At 42.7% G+C, this 18,367-nt stretch overlaps 1 protein-coding gene across 8 annotated transcripts in view; it reads left to right on the top strand.

The window, feature by feature from the left end:
• Window positions 1–338: 338 nt before the first annotated feature.
• Window positions 339–18,367, top strand: part of TEK (TEK receptor tyrosine kinase) — a 62,890-nt gene continuing 44,861 nt past the window's right edge. For 2 of the 8 annotated variants that reach the window (XM_042850367.2, XM_065549672.1), the window contains exons 1-2: window positions 845–1,060; window positions 16,957–17,268. In XM_042850367.2, coding sequence (XP_042706301.2) covers window positions 1,009–1,060; window positions 16,957–17,268 — 364 coding nt within the window. In that variant the 5' untranslated portion in view covers window positions 845–1,008. Of the gene's footprint in view, window positions 1,061–16,956; window positions 17,269–18,367 lie in introns of all 8 variants that reach the window. The other 6 variants (XM_008168739.4, XM_008168740.4, XM_065549670.1 and 3 more) reach the window with 6 other exon arrangements.

Below are 18,367 nucleotides of genomic sequence, written 5' to 3' on the forward strand. Positions count from 1 at the left end.
GTCTGGGTTTATTTTTAGTCAAGAGGTTGTAAATAGGATTGCCCTTTATTTGCAATTATATTGATTTGTCTGAGTGCTACCTCTCCACTTGTATGATTAATTTTCCTCTATTCATGTGGTTTTACTTTCTAGGTTTTTATCTTGTTTATTTTTGTGCTGTTAACTTTGCTCCCAGGCCCCTCGAGTGCTGTGGCATTTAGGTTCCACTGAAGTCAAAACAAATCTTGTTGTGATTTATTATTACATCACATTTCTGAGCCTGTTTCCAGTCTTGGAATGAAAAAATAATAATTTCCAGTAAAATACATGAAGTGGTTTGCTGGAGAGCTCTAGGCTTTGGTCTTTATCGGATTTGACATGTTGTTTTGTTAGGGTTCTCCTTAATGTTTGTATTGTAGATGCCTTGCAGTAAGCGCCTTCTGAGTGGATTAAATAAATAAATGAAAAGATTATTGCCTCCTGAAAGCCCTTCACTGAAGTGCTGAAGCGTAAAGTGACCACTGGAGCAATTAGCAGACCTGTAGTTTGAGCAGAGGATGGGATGACAATTTCCACATGCTGTACATAGATGGAGAGCTTGTTATTTGCACTATTCCGCCTATTGGAGGATGCCACTATTGTTCCTGACATTGCTGACCATGACCTGTTGCCGGTTCTCTGAGAGCAATCCCCTGCCTCTCCAACAGCCCCAGATAAGTGTTATGATGTATTGCTAGATGAACAGGGTTTGCAGTGCCTCATGGTCCTGTTGATACAAAATGCCTTTAAGATCCTGCCTTTCCCATCCTAATCTACAAAGGAAACAGGAAAAAGGAACTTAAACTCCCTGTACTCAGACAGCAATGAGACTGTTATAGCCCACTCCAGCACTGAAATTTCTTGCCTCTGACTTGTAAACAAGAGTCCTCGTACCATGCAAGGGAAGAGTAACCAAGGTCTACCCCATTGAAAGGATAATCCTAACCCCATGAGCTGCTGTGGAAACTGGATGGAGGTATTTTGGAAAGCATGGACTCTTTAGCACATTTAATTCTCTGTGGATTCAGCCTGATGATTTCAGGTAAGACTTTGCGTTAGTTACTGAGCTAGCATTGTCGAGGTGCCGTGGCTTTACTGTTTCTCATGCAGTGTACAGATAAAAGGGTCTGATCCTAAAATCCAAACTCCGCTGAGGTATCCCTACTAGCATAATTCTCACATTGACTTCAGTGGGATTATTTGCATAAATAAGGATCTCTCCCGTTGGGTGATTCTTTGTCAGAGGCTTGCTGAATGCATTTGGGATCTGTAGCTAAATCCTTTTTAATCTAGCTGCTGTTTGTTCACACTTACGAACGCTACAGTGTGGATTTCTCTGCTGAGCCAGTTAACTTTTTCTCTGAGCCAGTCGTTTGGAAATGATCACCACATGTTTTTTTGTAAAATGTGTTGTGAATGTTGACTCTTACTGTCCACTTCACAAAGACAGAGGTGAAACACAAGCTAACCGATAAAAATCTGATATGTGTTCTATCTAGTATTTATTTTTAGCTAGTCTCTTTCAGCTGCTGAGTCTAGACACTAATTATTGGACATTGAAGCTTGAATAATATGCATTAAATACAACAGATTGGTTCATTGCAAATACTGTTTAAAAACAAGTCTGAATCAGCAATATTATTACCAGACATCATTTGCTTGTCTAAATAGTACTCATTCTAAGGTACGGATTTCCCATAACTGGCAAATGTATATTTATGATTTTATTCATGCAAAGTTTATTTCATAGCATTAAGAGCCTTAAGGGTCAGAGATGCTTTACTCAAATACTCATTGTTCTGAGTATTATCTTCTTTCCATGTGGTTCTCTCTCAGCATTGACGTATATGCTCACACCACGAGTGTCTCCATCTGACCTGTTTCTAGGCAATCTCCTCAGTGTAAAATACAAAGCATAAACCTGATAAACCTAGAGATGGGCCTCCAACCAGCACCCCAGATTTTTATTCATCCCTGAAAGTGTAGCTTCAGATCTAATTTTTCTGGCTCCAGGCCATCTCTAGATAAAATGTAATCTGCTACATAGCTGCAGACTGTACAGTAAGAGACAGACGGTAGTAACAAAAGAAAACAATTTTTCACTGCAGTATAACTTGTTCTACAATCTCTTGATCTTTATGGGTCACAAAAATGTTAAGAAGTACGATGAATGGTCAACAAAAAGGCTTGGGGGTTTGAGGGTTTTTTTAGTATCTGGAAAGGGTCTGTGGCTATATGCAGGCCAAAAAGTTTACATAAAATGTGGTGAGTGTGTGTGTATTGTTATATAATTATTGCTGCATTAGGTTGTATAGTGTGTATTCCTCTTTTGTGGTGTGGGTTGCTTACTTGTTGTAGATGTATAGCAATGCATCCTATTTAACTCTCAGATCAGTACTGACTTTTCACTTTAGAGGCAGATAGGCTATGCACTGAGTGTTACATTCAGAAGATAAAAAAGAGAGCTTTGTTAACTTGAACTGAATGGGACAACACTACACCCCTTTCTCAGAGTCAAATCTCCCCTGGGTCTCGCTTCCTTAAAGCCAGCTCATCGTGTATACCTGATTGCTACAGGAAGCAAGTAAAATCCATGAAGTCATTTGAATGTGTGAGAAACAAAAGCAAACTTCACAGATTAGCAATAAACATAGACAGTGTGCTTGTTTGAGTTCGGCATTGAAGAGCTGCCAGTCACAGCCCTTTCCACAGGACTTGACCAGTTAGGTGTGTATTGTAGTCACACCCATCTCAATAGATCTGTCAGCTTTCCCGCTTTTGTTCAAGTGTGATATCATGTTTCCTGGGGCGAGCGGTGGAAGACAATGCTAACCCCCTTTCCTCTAGATATAACAGGCGGAGTTCAGGAAAGCAGTATTGACATTCCCTGAGCAGGGGAGACATTAAAGTCAATGCAATTGGCAGACTGTGAACTGACTTAACCTTGTCCCAGATAGTTTTGGGCTTTTGAGGGCGTGCTGCTGGGTAGGCAAAAATGTACTCCACCCTTGTTCCAAGGTGGGGACCATCCCTCTGGGCTTGACTCCTGGTTGCATTAAGTGCCCTGTAATTTCCTTTACTTCATCATCATCCACAGCCAAAAGACTTGATTCCCAAAGATGCTGTTGAAGTGAGATATAATATAATTAAGGCCTCTCTCCAACAGTACACAATCCAAAGTACATCTCCATTGTACTGACAAAAGGGACAGGTTTAATGCTAGTGATAAACCTGAAACAAAACCAGGAATGTGAACACTCTTACCGTCTGTGGAGGTTCTGTTCTACACTTTGCATGTGGCCCTTAGCATCATGATGGGCTGAACCAAAGCCCTGGATTCCGCCCCCGCCCCATTCCCCGACATTTATGGAAGTTTGGATTCAATTCCCAACTTCATGGCTTGAGCCCCTCTCAGTTTCATTCAGAATGGAAACAGTTTTCAGTGCTCTCATATTCACTTTAAAGGCCCAAGCAGTGATGTTATTAGGAATAAACATTATAACTTGTCCTTGGCCTGTTAGCAGGATTCTGAACCAGACTGGGAACCAATTTATAGTCTCTCACATTGGGCTTCAGCAATGTTAGTGTCCGCGCCTCACTTTAACAGCCGTGAGCCTGGAAAAGTCAACAGCAATTAAAAACATGTTCTAATACATTTTGCCAACTATTGCAGGTGGGAAGCTTATGAATTTTCAGACTACTAGGATGAGCAACATTGGTGAAGTTTTGCTTCCTACCAAGCATGAGACAATCCAGAGGGTTCCTAAAACTTAGGGATGGGAGAACCCAGTGGGTTCCTAAAACTACTAGAGTTATTTTTTCTTATTTTATTTCAATCCATATATGGTGAAAGCTGACCTTCAAAGGCTTGCAGCAAAAGCATTTTTACAGCATAACTATGATTCAGAGTGTGTGTGTGTGTGTGTGTGTGTGTGTGTGTGTGTGTGTGTGTGTGTAAAGCTAAACAACTATAATCAAAACATCAAAACTATATTACAAACCATACTGTACCAGAGGTTCTTCAGAATGAGGCATAATGAAATTAAAGGAAATGAAAAGACAAATGAGTGCTCTTTCTCATCACATTTTTTTAGTTGCACCTCTAAATTTTGAAAAAAGTTCTAACCTGGAATATCTGCCAAAGGAGAAACAGGGCCAGGGTTTCTGGTCCCTCCTCCCCGGGAGTGGGTGAGTTATGGTGTCTAACAATTCTTTCTGTCTGCAGCACTTGGATTAGTTACAGCAGGTGGTGGCACAGTGTCCTGGTATTTTTCTAGTGGCTCCAGCAGTTTCTGCAAAATTTAAACTCTTTGTCAAAGTCTGCAAAATTTAAACTCTTTTCAAAGCTAATCCAGAAGTTATGGGCTTAATGCAGAAGTCATGGGGTGAAATGCTCTGACCACCTGGAAAGCAGTAATTTTATATAGCAGGTCAATCTAGATGATCATAATGGTCTCTTCTGGCTGTAAAATCTATGGGTTTGGGTTTTTTATTAACTTTCTAGGTATATGTGTGCAAAGAAAACCTTGCAAATGTGATGTAATGCACAACCTAAGGGGTTGCAAAGGTGGCTCTGTGTCACCTTGGTAGCTATACAGTGCTGCTATGTGTCTGCGGTTGGCGTAAGTTAGAGTAGGGCTATTCTAATAAGAGGAGTTCCAGCAGCTGGGAATAGCTAGAGCACGGAGGCCTTGGGCCAGGCCTGAACCCATCAAATTCATAAGAGTGAAGTGAAATCCCACAATAATCCGAATGAGATAGACATATTGTGTCATGAGTAGAGCTAGTCAGAACACTGTCACTGAAATTACATTTTGGTAAAAAAAATGCTGATTCATCAAAGCTGAAACGTTCTGCAGGGATGTATTAGTTGCCATGAAACTTTCATCAGGAAAGTTTTGGGCCAAAGAAAGAGAGAGAGAGACTGACTATAGCTTCCTGGTTAGGGCCTGGGACTGGGATGTGGAATACTCAAGTTCCTCCTCTGATTCATAGTGATGAAAAACTCTGCTCTGAATCAAGTAGAACAGGGACTTGAATTTGGGTCTCCCAGGCCAGTGCCCTAACCACACACAAAAGAATTTCATTGTGATTCATTGTGATTACAATGAAGCTCACTGGAAAGTGACAGGCTGGAGTGCAGGATCTGTGATGAAGCCTTTAAAACACATGTAACTTTTAAAATATACATGTATGATATCCACCCTCCAGTTAAGTCTGATAAATCTGTCCCAAACTCAGCAAATACATTAACATTTGCAAGATAAGGGTCAAATACAGAGAAAAGAGCCAGCTCACCGCAAAGGGCTGTATAATTCACCAACGTATTTGCAAATCTGTTTTTTCATTATCCAGTCAGCTCTAGTTAATGACAAAACCGTACATTTTTAAAACTGAAATAATTTCAAGCATGGGTTTTCCTTTTCACCATTTATGCTGTTTGTTTACTTTTTGCATTTTATTCAGCCTGCAGGGTGAAATTACACTGGGTCAATTTCACTTTCAGTTTCCAGCAAGTGTCTCTCTCTGGTTCTCATGTGCCAGCACAATGCTATTGTGTTTGCCTTTCTGACAATGCAAAACAGTGTTTGCATCTGAAACAACTGTTTTCCTAGGCTTTTCTCTTTTCGTATTGTGAAAACATTTGTATTCTCTCTAGGTTTTGTACTCCCACCCTTTATTTTTAGAAAACTGAAATGTGGGACCTGAATCTCAATTTATACCAGTGTTTCTTTGAAAATCAATTAGATTAGCTTTTCCATCAGTTTAAGAGATTACACAGATGACCAATAAAATAGACTAAAGTATATAGGAAGCCAAGGGATTGATTCTCCTCTTATGTCAGTTTTATACCACGATAATAACTGGATTAGCTTTATGGGAGCTACTCCTGAATTACACCAGAGCAAATGAGATGAGAATCAGACCCACTATGAACAAGTGATACATCATTCACCTTAACTTGCTTCATCGCTGGTTTCAAAATGAGACTGTCAGCAACGGCAAAGTGCTGATCCACTTTTCACCACAAAGCAAATACTGTTTAATGGTTCAGGCTCCCACCCAAATCCCTCCCTTACTATTGGTAGAAGAACTCATCTTCTGCTAGGGTATCTTTATCATCACCACCATGTTAGCTTATAAAACCCAACAGAGGATAACATCAAGCTCCTCCTGTTTCAAGAAGAAGTCTTCAGTGTTGTGTGAGATATACTCAGTCCCACAGAATCTGGGCATCAGCAGTATATGAGATCCATTCTTTACACAGAGCAGGCACATAATTGTCTTGGGGTCAGTGAATGCATAAGAAGAAAGCAGAACAGGGGAATCAATTGATGTCTATATTTTAAATGGTAAGTTCTTAAATCAATGGGACTCTTTCCACTGACTATAATCAGAGGCTTCAAGTTTTGTTCCTTACTGCTATTTATCAGTGATAGCGTTAATTTTATTATTTCTGGCGGTTAAGTGGCAGAGACAGGCTTGAACAATAATAATGTATTTACAATGATGTATCAGCTTTGTCTTTCTACTGAGGCTGAGCTTTCAAGGGGGTAGGTAGTTTGGTAGGAGGCAGTTTGGTCTTCTGGCTACTGCACTGGCTAGGGACTCTGAAGACCTGCGTTCTCAGCCTGGCTCTATCAATGGCTGGCTGGATGACCAGTCACTTTGCCTTTGTTTCCCCCTCTCTGCAATAGAGATGATGACATTTATTTACCTTTGGGAAGTGCTTTGAGATCATCTGATCAAAAGAGCTAGGCACTATTGCCTAGAGGTAGGACAAGAAGTAATGGGCTTAATCTGTAGCAAGGGAGATTTAGGTTAGATAGTAGGAAAAACTTTCTAACTATAAGGGTAGTTAAGCATGGGAATAGTCTTCTAAGGGAGGTTGTGAAATCCCCATCATTGGAGGCTTTTAAGAAAAAGGTTGGACAAACTCCTGCCAGGGATGGCCTACATTTGCTTGGTCCTGCCTCAGCACAGGGGGCTGGATTTGATAATTTCTCGAGGTCCCTTCCAGCCCTACATTTCTATGATTATTATGAACGGGACTCAGATGCAAGAATTTGACTACGTTTGAGAAAGTACCTGGTCATTGTTATCTTTTAGTCACCAAAAACGTTTGGCATTTTTCATGGCATCAGTGGACTTTGGATTCCATAAGATGGACTCTGGACACCAGAGCCATAATATTCAGCAAATACTTTAAATTAAAAATAAAAAAGAAGGGAGAACTGGTTATCATGAACCTGTGCTTATGGCCCAATTCTGCAACCCTTATTCATGTCAGAAGTTCTTACAGTTCACTTCAACCACTCCCACTAGTTAAGGAGATCTGAAATTTTGAAATTGAAAATTTTGACAAAACTTTTAGTCAACATTTCAAATTTCATTAAGCATAGAATCATAGAAATGTAGGGCTGGAAGGGACCTTGCGAAGTCATCAAGTCCAGCCCCATGTGCTGAGGCAGGAACAAGTAAAGCAGACCATCCCTGACAGGCATTTGTGTAACCTATCAATAACTCTCCTCTCCCTCCCAAAAATAACAGGATGGTGTCCTTACCTCTGTTTGCCAGAAGCTGGGAATGAGCGACAGGGAATGGATCACTTAATGATTACCTGTTCTGGTCCTTCCCTCTGGGGCATCTGGCATTGGCCACTGCCGGAAGACAAGCTACTGGGCTAGATGGACCTTTGGTCTTACCCAGTATGGCCATTCTTATGTTCTTATATTATGTTCTTACAAATTTTTTGTGAAAATTTGTATCCATTTTTCAACCAGCTCTATTAGGAAAGATTGTTCTATTCTTATAAGTAAGTGTGGCAGGATTAGGTCCATAATTGGTTCATTTCTTTGTGAGGCCTAACAAAATTATAACTGTAAATTTCAGTATTGGTTAATTTAGTACTGCACTTATAATAATAAATAAAATACTGCATTTCATTTTAAAGATTTGTTAGAGGAGCTGTCAGGTTTGATTACTTTCTTTAACAATATTGCCAAAATGATATATTCTGGGTTTCTAAATAGATTTAGTCGTACTACTACTAATATGAATGTGTTTAGAGGCACCAAAGTGCCAATATACTCTTTTCTGTACAATACACAAAAATAAAGACAGTCCAAAGAGCTTTCAATCTAAAACATAGACACCCTGAGAAATCCAGAGGTGCAGGAGACTTAGTGGTTGGGGTTTATTTTAGATGATAAACTCACTTTTGTGGGCTTCATGAAAGAAATGTTTTTTTAAAGGGGCTTGAGAGATGTGAGGTTGATGCCTGGGCCAACTGGGCTGTCTGTTTTCAGTATACTCTAAATTAGTCTTAAACCCATAGTTGCATAATGTCATATAACAAATACACAGCAGAAGTTCCTACATTGAACTGCTCATGTGTCATGCTCTCTGTGCTGAGGATGAAGGCCAAGTACAGACTCTAGCCATCCTGTTGCTAGGGTGTCTATTTGGCTTATATTCATATCCCCAGGTGGGTCACTAGAAAAGCTAATTTAATTTCCCAACAATAGCAAAGGCCTGTATAAATCCAGCCTAAACTTTTTAGTCTCCATTTAAGGACACTGTTTCTACCCATGATGATAAAAGGGTTTGATGCGTGTACTGAAGTGATTCCTTGGATAAGTTTCCACCTCCCCAAAGGTTATAGAAGGGTTCTCCACTACAAGGCAGGGGGTGGTAATTGGAACAATCAAATTACCACTATAATAATACTTGGCATTTCTGCAAGTTCCACTCCAGGATCTTAACTTAGTTTACATACAAATGAAGTCAATCTCACCACACCCCACTCTCATCTCATTTTACAGATGGGGAAACTGAGCCACAGAAAGGTTAAGTGACTTGCCCAGGAAGCTTGTGGCAAAGCAAGGAATCTAAGCCAGCTCTCTCTACACTTCCATGTCTGTGTTTTAATCATGAGATCTGTTCCAAGCTGCTATCTTATGTGCAAGAATCTAAACTTTCATGAAAGAAAAATAATAAGTTTCTAGTCTGCACTGAGAGTGTCATCTCAAGAGGGTAGAACTTATTTTGTGGGTTTATTTTTTCCCTGTTCACTCCCTGATTCAGACTGGAGGCCAGTATGTTCAATGCTCTCAACTCCCATTGAAGTTCCGTGGCAACTGAGGGTGTTGAGCATCTCACTGGAGCAGCTCGGCACTTCAGGAGGGGCTTCTTTCTATCTGTCCAGTGCAGGAGGAAATGCAGGTTCGTGTAGGCCCCAAGTACACACAGACATTGCCCACGTCCTTAAGGATATTTCAAGGATATTTCAAAAGTTTCATGTCATTAGTTAGTGCCAGCTGTTGCCTGGGCACAACTTTTTAAAAAATGGTTGTTGACAGCTACAAGCCTAAGATTGAGATCTTGGCAGCAATGGAGGCACTGAGAGTTTTGCCCCTGATTTCAGTGGGGCAGGATTTTGTACTGGGCACTACAGTCATGTTACCTGAATCCATTGGAAAATTCTTTGGGGAGATGGCCAATTTCCCTTTCCAGAGAGGAAATTCTCTGCCAGTGCTTCCTGAGCAACTACTTCCTGCCTCCGATTTCTCCTTGGAGGAAAGGAATTAATTGTATTTGAAGTGTGGAGAAATCCAGCCTACTTGGTCCCCATGTGCTGAGCACAGCTCTCCAAGGCAACTCTCCCTATAAAAACAACAAAGACCTCCACCTCAACAGAGTACAAGGGCCAAAAGAAACAAGCAGATCCACTTAATACCAGGGAAAAAGAATGAAAAAACAGGGCACGTGTGAGTCATAGGGTCAAAACAAAGCATCCAGAAAGTGATACAGAGCAGGGAACACTGGACAATGCCTACTGCTCCATGAAGGGATTGAAGGAATCAGTGAATGCTTCCTGGAAGAAATCTGCCTGGATATGGGATCGAAATAGGCCGCACAGTAACAAAGTAACCCAGAGCACCAGGGAAGTCGCTGGGCCTTGTTTCCCAGTGCACTCCTCTACGAGATGGGCCCTGAATGGTATTCACATACCACCTCTCTCTTGGTGTTGCTCTTGTTATTTCCCTGCTATGCTCAGAATTCCAAGGGGATCTGTTTTTGATGCTGAGCATTCCCAACTCCTAATTACACCATTGTTGTTAATAATGAAGCCTAAAATTCAGACTCCTCCCCTAACAAGCTCTTTTCCTTCCACCCTTCCGCTGCTGCCTTCCTTCCCCGTTTCTCGCATTGCTTCATCATAATGCTAATGAATAAATAGTTGATGCACTTATATAGCACTTTACATGTTCAATGCACTGTACAAACATTAACCAATTCTCAGATAGGTGGTTGGGTTTTTTGTTTCCTCAGAGCTCTCTGTTGGTCTGGCTGGCACAGCTACGCTGAGTGACTGCTCTTATGAAGGAAAGCTAGGGACGCCATCCTTGAAGGTTATCAGGCAATGTTTCAAAGTGCTCTCACATCCCCACGCATACTCACATTGTCTCAAAAACCGCCGTGCCTTATCAGGGCCCAGGGGGCTTAGGGGTGCAAATTTTGGATTATTGAGTCAAGGGGTTCCGTTCCAGAGGTCCATTGCCAAGAAATAAAAGACTTGTCATTACATTTATCCCATTCTTATGATATTTTTTGCACATACCTGTGGCTCAAACTATGGCACTGATCTCCGCAAACAGATTACCAGATCAACTTTAGCCTCTGCTAGTGTCTTGGGCGGCAACATTAAAAAAATTATTAGAGAGGCTTTCTAGGTCTGCAAATTGGCATGCATCTGGGATGAGTGCCAGAGAATTCCTCTGAGCCATCTCTTCCAGTTACTCCTGACTGAGCACTAACTGGAGCAATAGCATGGCACAGAGGACTGGCGGGATACATGGCAGTGTGTGAATGCCATTGCAAAGGAGGAGTTTTGATGGACACTTAGAATATGTAAAGGGTTGTGAGGAGAGTGCAAAGTACTCTTATATTCCCATGGGTGGCACGTGACTCCCGCATTTGGGGAGGCTGGGCGTGAGCGCTGGAAGTTTCCTAGAAGTGTGTGGGGGGGGGCCACCGGCACCTGGACTATGGCCCCTCCCTCACCCCTGCTCAGCATTCTCCCCCGAGGCCCCACTCATTCGCCACCCCCATTTCAGCCCAGGCCGTGCTCTGCCCCTTCTCCAAGGCTCCCCCCTACCCTTTCCCCCCGTTCCCTAAGGCCCTCCGCCTGCTGCCTTTCTCCCCCTCCCCCCAGACCCTCCCTTCTTTTCCCTCATCCCATGAAGCGCCCCCCCCCCGCCCAGAAAGGGCAGAGAGGCATGAGCAGTGGGCAGGGGGGACCTCGGGGGGAAGAGGCAGAGTGGGGATGGAAAGAGGAGCAGCGTGGGCCGGGCCACGAGGGAAGAGAACAAGCGGGAGTGGGGCCTCGGGGCTGAGCCCGGGTGGGGCTATGGCCCGGGCACCCTTTCGGCCTCCAGAGGATGGTGCGCTGCATCCTGTTTGGGGCGGCTTAGCCTCCCCTGGCCTCTTAGACCCACCACCCATTTTCTCCTTGGCATCCCTCGTGGACTATCAGTCACTGGAAGTGACGGTGAGCGCTGTGCTAACCACTTACAGTATTCCCTGGATCCGTCCTGCTAGACATAGTCTAGTGAGGGATAGTGCAACCCTTGGATTAGTTGTGCTCAAGTGGAGTTGTGCTGAGCAGCATGAGTATCTACATGGGCAATTGCTGTCTCCACAGAGGTAAAGTGTGTGTGTGTGTGGGGGGGGTGCAGTGGAACAGACATTACTTTAACTCTGTATTTCCTGGTTAGCGGAAGATTAAGTTTAGCCACACTTCCTGTTCTGGAAGGGCACAAGGCAGCGCTGGGCAGCCATAACTCTGTGTCAATAGGCTTTTGGCAGTGAATTCACTGTAAGTTACACCTCCCATTTCCAGTGTTCGCCGCCTGCGGGTGCCTCCTTTCCCCAAACCCCCTTTGCATACACAGCAAATCGCCTTCCTGCAGAGGTCAGTCCTACAAGGAGAAGGGCAGGAGTCAAAGGATTTTTTCAAGGAAGCACAGGGGATCTTCACTGATACAGAGAAAGGCTGTTTCCTGTCTGTGTTTATTGCGTTCTCAGAGAGCTAAATCCTTCAGTCACAGGTTGGGCAAAACTCCCATTGACTTCAAGGGTTAGTTTTGCGTGAGTTTTGCCACACTAAGGAGCGGGAGTTCCTCTTGAATAAGAATAGCAGGATTTAGCCATGAGAGGCGGCTAAGCAGGGATGCTGTAGGCAGTTGGCTTGCAGCAGAAATCTACTTTATCAGCACTTTCTCCTAGGGGCTTGTCTGGATGGTCAATTAGAACACAGCAAGCTGGGATGTAAATCTACCTTGCACTAGCCTGCTGCGCTTTAACGCAGTGGCTCTCAACCTTTCCAGACTACTGTATCCCTTTTAGGAGTCTGACTTGTCTTGCATACCCCAAGTTACACCTCACTTAAAAACTACTTGCTTATGAAATCAGACATAAAAATACAAAAGTGCCACAGCCACACTATTACTGAAAAATTGCCGACTTTCTCCTTTTTACCATATCATTGTAAAATACATCAATTGGAATATAAATATTGTACTTACTTTTCAGTGTATGGTATGTAGAGCAGTATAAACAAGTAATTGTCTGTATGCCATTTTAGTTTGTACTGACTTTGCTAGTTCTTTGTAAAAGTAGGCAAATGTCCAGATGAGCTGATGTACCCCCTGGAAGACCTCTGCGTACCACCAGGGTACACGTACCCCTGGTTGAGACCCACTGTTCTAATGGACTGTGTGGATTCTGCTGCTGGGCATGAAAAGTTCCCTAGCGCATTGGGACTTACTCCAGTTTCAAAGCGCACTATGGAACATTTCGTGCATCACAGCTGGGGCCACACGGACACTTCGTGTGCAGCAAGCTAGTGCAAAGTAGATTTATACCCCAGTTTACTGAGCACTAACTGTTCATATAGACAAGCCCTACATCTAAGGGGACTAAGGGTCTAATCCTTTGCCGCTTGGAGATATCAGATGTCTTTCTATTACTTCAATCGTTTTTAGTTTGAGCCCTAAAAATCCAGTCCTACAGATGCTGAGGCCAGTGGGAGTTGAGAGAGCTATTCTTCTCCCAGGAAATGCTCAGCACCTTGCAGGATCAGGCCCTCATTGGGACCATCTATCTGGAGGTGGACGTTTCATTAGCTCAGAATTTGCACCTGGACAATATTTTCATCTCCACCTGAAATGGATTCCAGCTATGAGACTTTGATCCCCAAGGAATAAATGACTCTTGGGTAGCCAGACTGTCAGTTCCACCGGGATAGTCTCATATTAAGGGCATGCCTACAGTACAGCTGCTACATTGGCACAGCTATATGTCGATGCAGCTTACATCAGTGGAAGAGGTTTTTCCTTTGATATAGTTAATCCATCTAGCTCAGGGGCGGAAGCTAGATTGACAGAAGTCATCTTCCATCAACCTAGCTAAGGGATTAGGTTGACCTACCTTTGGTGTTCAGGAGGTGAGCAATCCTCACAGCCCTGAGCAATGTAGTTAGGTGATTTAATTTTTAAGTGTAGGCCAGGCCTTAGATAAACTATGGGCCTGAGTCTTTATTGTTCTGTGCCTTGTGGTTAGTCATTTCACCTCTGCAAAGAGAGGGCAAATTGGGTGTAAAGTGCTTTCATTCTGATTTGACACTCATTATACCCACTTTGCACTGGGATCAATGCCTACTCACTATACCCACTTTGCACCGGGATCAATGCCTACACAAGACTTAGGCCCCAGACTAAGATTCTGCTGCTTTTGAGGGGTATTAAAATTCTCCTGCAATGCAGGAGAAAGATGTTCTCTTTATTTTTATATTTTGGACTTGAAATCTATGTTCGTGTAAGCAAATTACCTGACTGCACATTAAAGGAGGTGTGTGTGGGGGGGAGTTGTCTGACTTGTCAAAAAGGTATGTGCCCCTTTAAGGGCTAGAGATCTGGAGAATGACTTGTTGTGGCAGCTTCAGACCAAGTCAGCATGGGGATGCTGACCCATCCCACCACCACAGGTGACCAGGGTTGGGGGGGATATTTGTGTCCATGTAGGTGCTATGGAAGCCCTTCCCTCTCGGCTACATCAATGCATTTTCATTCTAATTTGCAACCTTGCCTCAAGCTCCACCACTCCAGGGGAACATGTTACACGTAACAATCCCCCCCAGTCATGGAGTTGGGATCCAGATTTGAATCTGAACTTCTCCAGAGTTTGGGGAAATTAGGATCCAGTGTTGGTTCAGGCCCAAGTTTAGTTATGAATTGCCAGAATATGGGATGGCTCCTCAGCTGCTCTAGCTCCCTTGACTTCTATAGAGGTATGTGTCTTTCCAGTAAGCGCTCAATGCTCTGTAGGAAACATACATAGACAACTGTTGTAGAACCTTCATCCTTAAATATCGACTTCAGTGGAATGGCTTCTGATTTACCCTGGTTAAAAGCAAGAGGAGACATGGCCCCAGAGTGAGCAAGGAAGAACTGCTCATGTGAGTAGAGATTGCATGCTTAGACTCTATATATGCAGTAAATAAAAAATGAATAAAATGCACACACCCAACTGGCCATGATTGCATTGTACAGCTACTTAACTTTAGCTGTATTCAAACGAGTTATTTCTGTTACAGGATGACTTGACTTCTTTGACCCTTGGCTTTATACAACATTTATTTTAATGGCTGCTACATTCTTTCCAGAAGGTTTTATTTCTCTGTTATGTAACATAAGTTATCTGGGTTGGCACATGAAAGGGTGGTAACTGCAGCACTTTGGCTGGGAGGGATGGGTGTCAGTGTGTCTTAAGATACTACATCCCCCCTGAGAAGCTGCTGGCATTGCATGCCGTGAGGTACCTCCTCCCTTGGACTAAAGCACAAAATACACACCCACACATTCAGAATCTGCAGTAAGCACTGCTCCCCTTTGACCTCTTTATCTAGGGCTATACTCCTTGTTTCAAAACTGAAAGCTGTTTGCAAACGGAATGGCACAAAATACCGACTGCAGAGAGCCTGCTGGTATACACACAAAATACAGCTGAATCTAAAGCTGGAAAATAAAGGCGATGCTTAACAGAAATCAATTATTGTTTGCATTTTAGCTGAAAAATGACAGCATTCCCCTACCTTTCCTTACCCTTATTTCCAAAACCGAAAGCACTGATCATAAGGGGTTCTGTACCTCACTCCCTCAACAACTAAGACTTAAAACACTTTCCAAGAGAAAACATTGTAATTAGCCTTCTCTCTTTCTCTCTCTGTATCTATCTGCCATTTTTAAACAGTACCTATCACATTGTATTTCAAGTCAGTTACATTTATTAAAGGGAGCCTTATCTATTGGCAAACTCACAAGATTAGGAGTTAGAAAGTCTGGTTTCTATTTATCTCTCTACCACAGACTTCTTATGTCCTCCGGAATGTCACTTAACCTCCTTTTTGCCTCAGTTTTCCAGTCTGTAAAATGGAGATAATAAATACTTACATCTTGGCCATGTTGTGAGTCTTAATGGTTGGTTAAATGGTTGAAAAACACTTTCAGATCTATGGGAGACACCTCAGATGTCCAAAATATTTGTTATTATTATTATTATTATTAGTTCCTATGGCTATGTGACATGTCCAGACTATCAAAATGTAAGTAATATGTACTTGTTGGAAAGCCAGTAAGCATGTGCTGGAACTTAAGTGCTTTCTTAAATTGCACGTCGTTAACTGTTGGAAACACTGATCACTGAAAACTGTAAGGAACCCCTGTAACTCTGTTGTTTGTTGTTCTCATTTGGGTTTTAAAGCGATAACCATACTAGACTGTAGATCAGTGAGAGAAGGGGGTAATGGGAGAGAGTTTAAGTTCTTAGTTTTAAAGTAATTTTAGATTCTGTAGAGCACAAAACAGCCAACATATAATTAGCAATGTTAGGGTAAGAAAAAGGGGATTTTCTTTGATGCAAACAGGGATCTGATTCTCCACTGTCCTGCACTTTGCCTAGCCATTGGCACCTTGGCAAAGTGGGCATAAAGAGGGCATTTTGATTTGCTAATGTTTTCCATTCAGATGTGCATGAGTCACAAGGTACAAAGCAGTGGAGAAGCTAGCTCAGAAATTTGAAATATGGGAGTATGATTGGCTCGTAGAGGCATATTTTTAGATACTGGTCTCAATTTTTCCTGGTACAAATTCTTCCCATAAAAATGAAGGCCCAGATAAGGAAGCTCATGAACAATAAAATAGATGCTATTATTTGTATACATCAGTCGACGGCTACTTGGAGCAAGTGCATGGCCACTGATCCATGCATGCAATTATATCCGCAGTGATGACACAACAGTCTCCCTACTTCTTAGTGCTGATCTTAAAGCATGTTCCATAGGTTTGGATGTCGGATGCTTTGCATCACTCCTCACCATGAAGAGGTGTGAGGAAAGGGTCTGTGTTGCCAGAGAGGTGGCTCACTTCCCATTCTGCACAAACTGGGGAAAGCCATGAGTGGAGGGTCCTCTCCTTCCACACATTCCTAAGGCACCATCTGGGCTCAGGGTTTGTTCCCAAAGTAACTAGAACAGAATATTTACATGCAGCCATTTTATTTTAGTTCAGTGTTCAGTAAGCACTGGGGAAGCACTGAGTGTGGGGCAGGGATAGCTCAGTGGTTTGAGCATTGGCCTGCTAAAACCAGGGTTGTGATTTCAGCCCTTGAGGGGGCCATTTGGGGCAAAATCAGTATTTGGGCCTGCTAGTAAAGGCAGGGGTCTGGTCTGGATGACCTTTCAGGGTCACTTCCAGTTCTATGAGATAGGTATATCTCCATATATTATTACTTCAAAAGCCCCTATGTGAACAATCAGAACTAAAAGCAATACTCAGACTCTGCAGAAAAATCCCTTTACCTGTTGTTTGTTTGTAGGTAAAGTGGAGGCAGCGCTGGACCTGGTGTTGATCAATTCACTCCCTCTAGTGAGCAACTCAGAGACATCGCTTATCTGCATTGCAGCCAGATGGAGTTCCCGCGAGTCTGTCACAATAGGGCGAGACTATGAGGCCTTGATGAGCCAACACCAGGACCCTCTGGAAGTTACTGAAGACGAGAAGAGAGGAACAGCCAAAAAAGTGGTGTGGAAAAGGGAACAAGCTGGTGAAACTATCGGAGCTTACTACTGTGAAGGGAAAGTCAAAGATGAGGTGACAAGGATACGTACAATGAAGATGCCACTAGGAGGTACTGTATGCTGGTCAGACCAGAGATGTGCAAGCCCCACTAGGGGACATCTGCTTGCAGTTTGGCTGCTACCCTTAAATAACAGGAGCTGGTATAGTAGTGGATCCAGAGTGAGCAAAGTGGCCTGGATTCATTAAAAACTTATCTGGCCCAAATCCAAACCAATCTTTTCTGAGGCTCAGAAACATTTGGTTAATGTTCTGAGTTAGTATTTTTCTCTTATACCCAGCAGCACAAAATGAAAGCAATAAAATATGGCAAGAAAAACCATTGTGGCCTCATTAAACCCACAAAGCAATAACTACAGTAACTCTTACATTGGGCCTTTCATCTTCAAAGCACTTTAAAAACGTGACCCCTACCCCAAGAAATTTCCATAAGCTGAGAAAAAACAGAGGGTTTGTCTACACAGTACAGCAAACCTCACTCTAACTTGTTACACTCTAACTGCCCTGTGTAGACCCTACTGGCATGCTTTAAAAGGTATCAGGAACTAGGTACCTTTTAGAGTGCACCAGCAGAGTCTATACAGAGCAGTTAGAGTATAGCACAGAGGGCTTTATAAACTGGGCTCCTCTAGTGCACTTTGCCATGCTGCGTAGACAAGGCAAGAGACTCCACACAGTCCACCAAGAATTTCACTATTGCCAATCTCTTTTATGCGGAAGGTGCTCTGATATCAATGTGGTGGGCAACAGTATTAGATAGATAGATAGATAGATAGATAGATAGATAGATAGATAGATGGGGTGGATGGGGATAGATAGATGGGTGGATGGGGATAGATAGATAGATAGATAGATAGAGGGGGTGGATGTGGATAGATAGATAGATAGATAGATAGATGAGTTTAAAAGCTGGGAGCTCTTGCTATGCTCTGATTCCTAGACCAGGCCTATTCATACTAGAAATCTCATATGTATCTTGATCTCATGAGACTTCCAGGCTGAGTTCCAAAGCAAAGAGCTTGGCACAAGCTCCAGAGAAACATAAGAACTTTTAGATAATTTTCTGCACTTCATCAAATATTCAAACCTTTTGAAGTTCACCCATCACTAATATTTAGCACAATATGTTGTAGTACCAACAGTTCAAACAC

The sequence above is a fragment of the Chrysemys picta genome, chromosome 6 (assembly GCF_011386835.1).
Source record: "Chrysemys picta bellii isolate R12L10 chromosome 6, ASM1138683v2, whole genome shotgun sequence".
NCBI classification, from domain to species: Eukaryota; Metazoa; Chordata; order Testudines; family Emydidae; genus Chrysemys; species Chrysemys picta.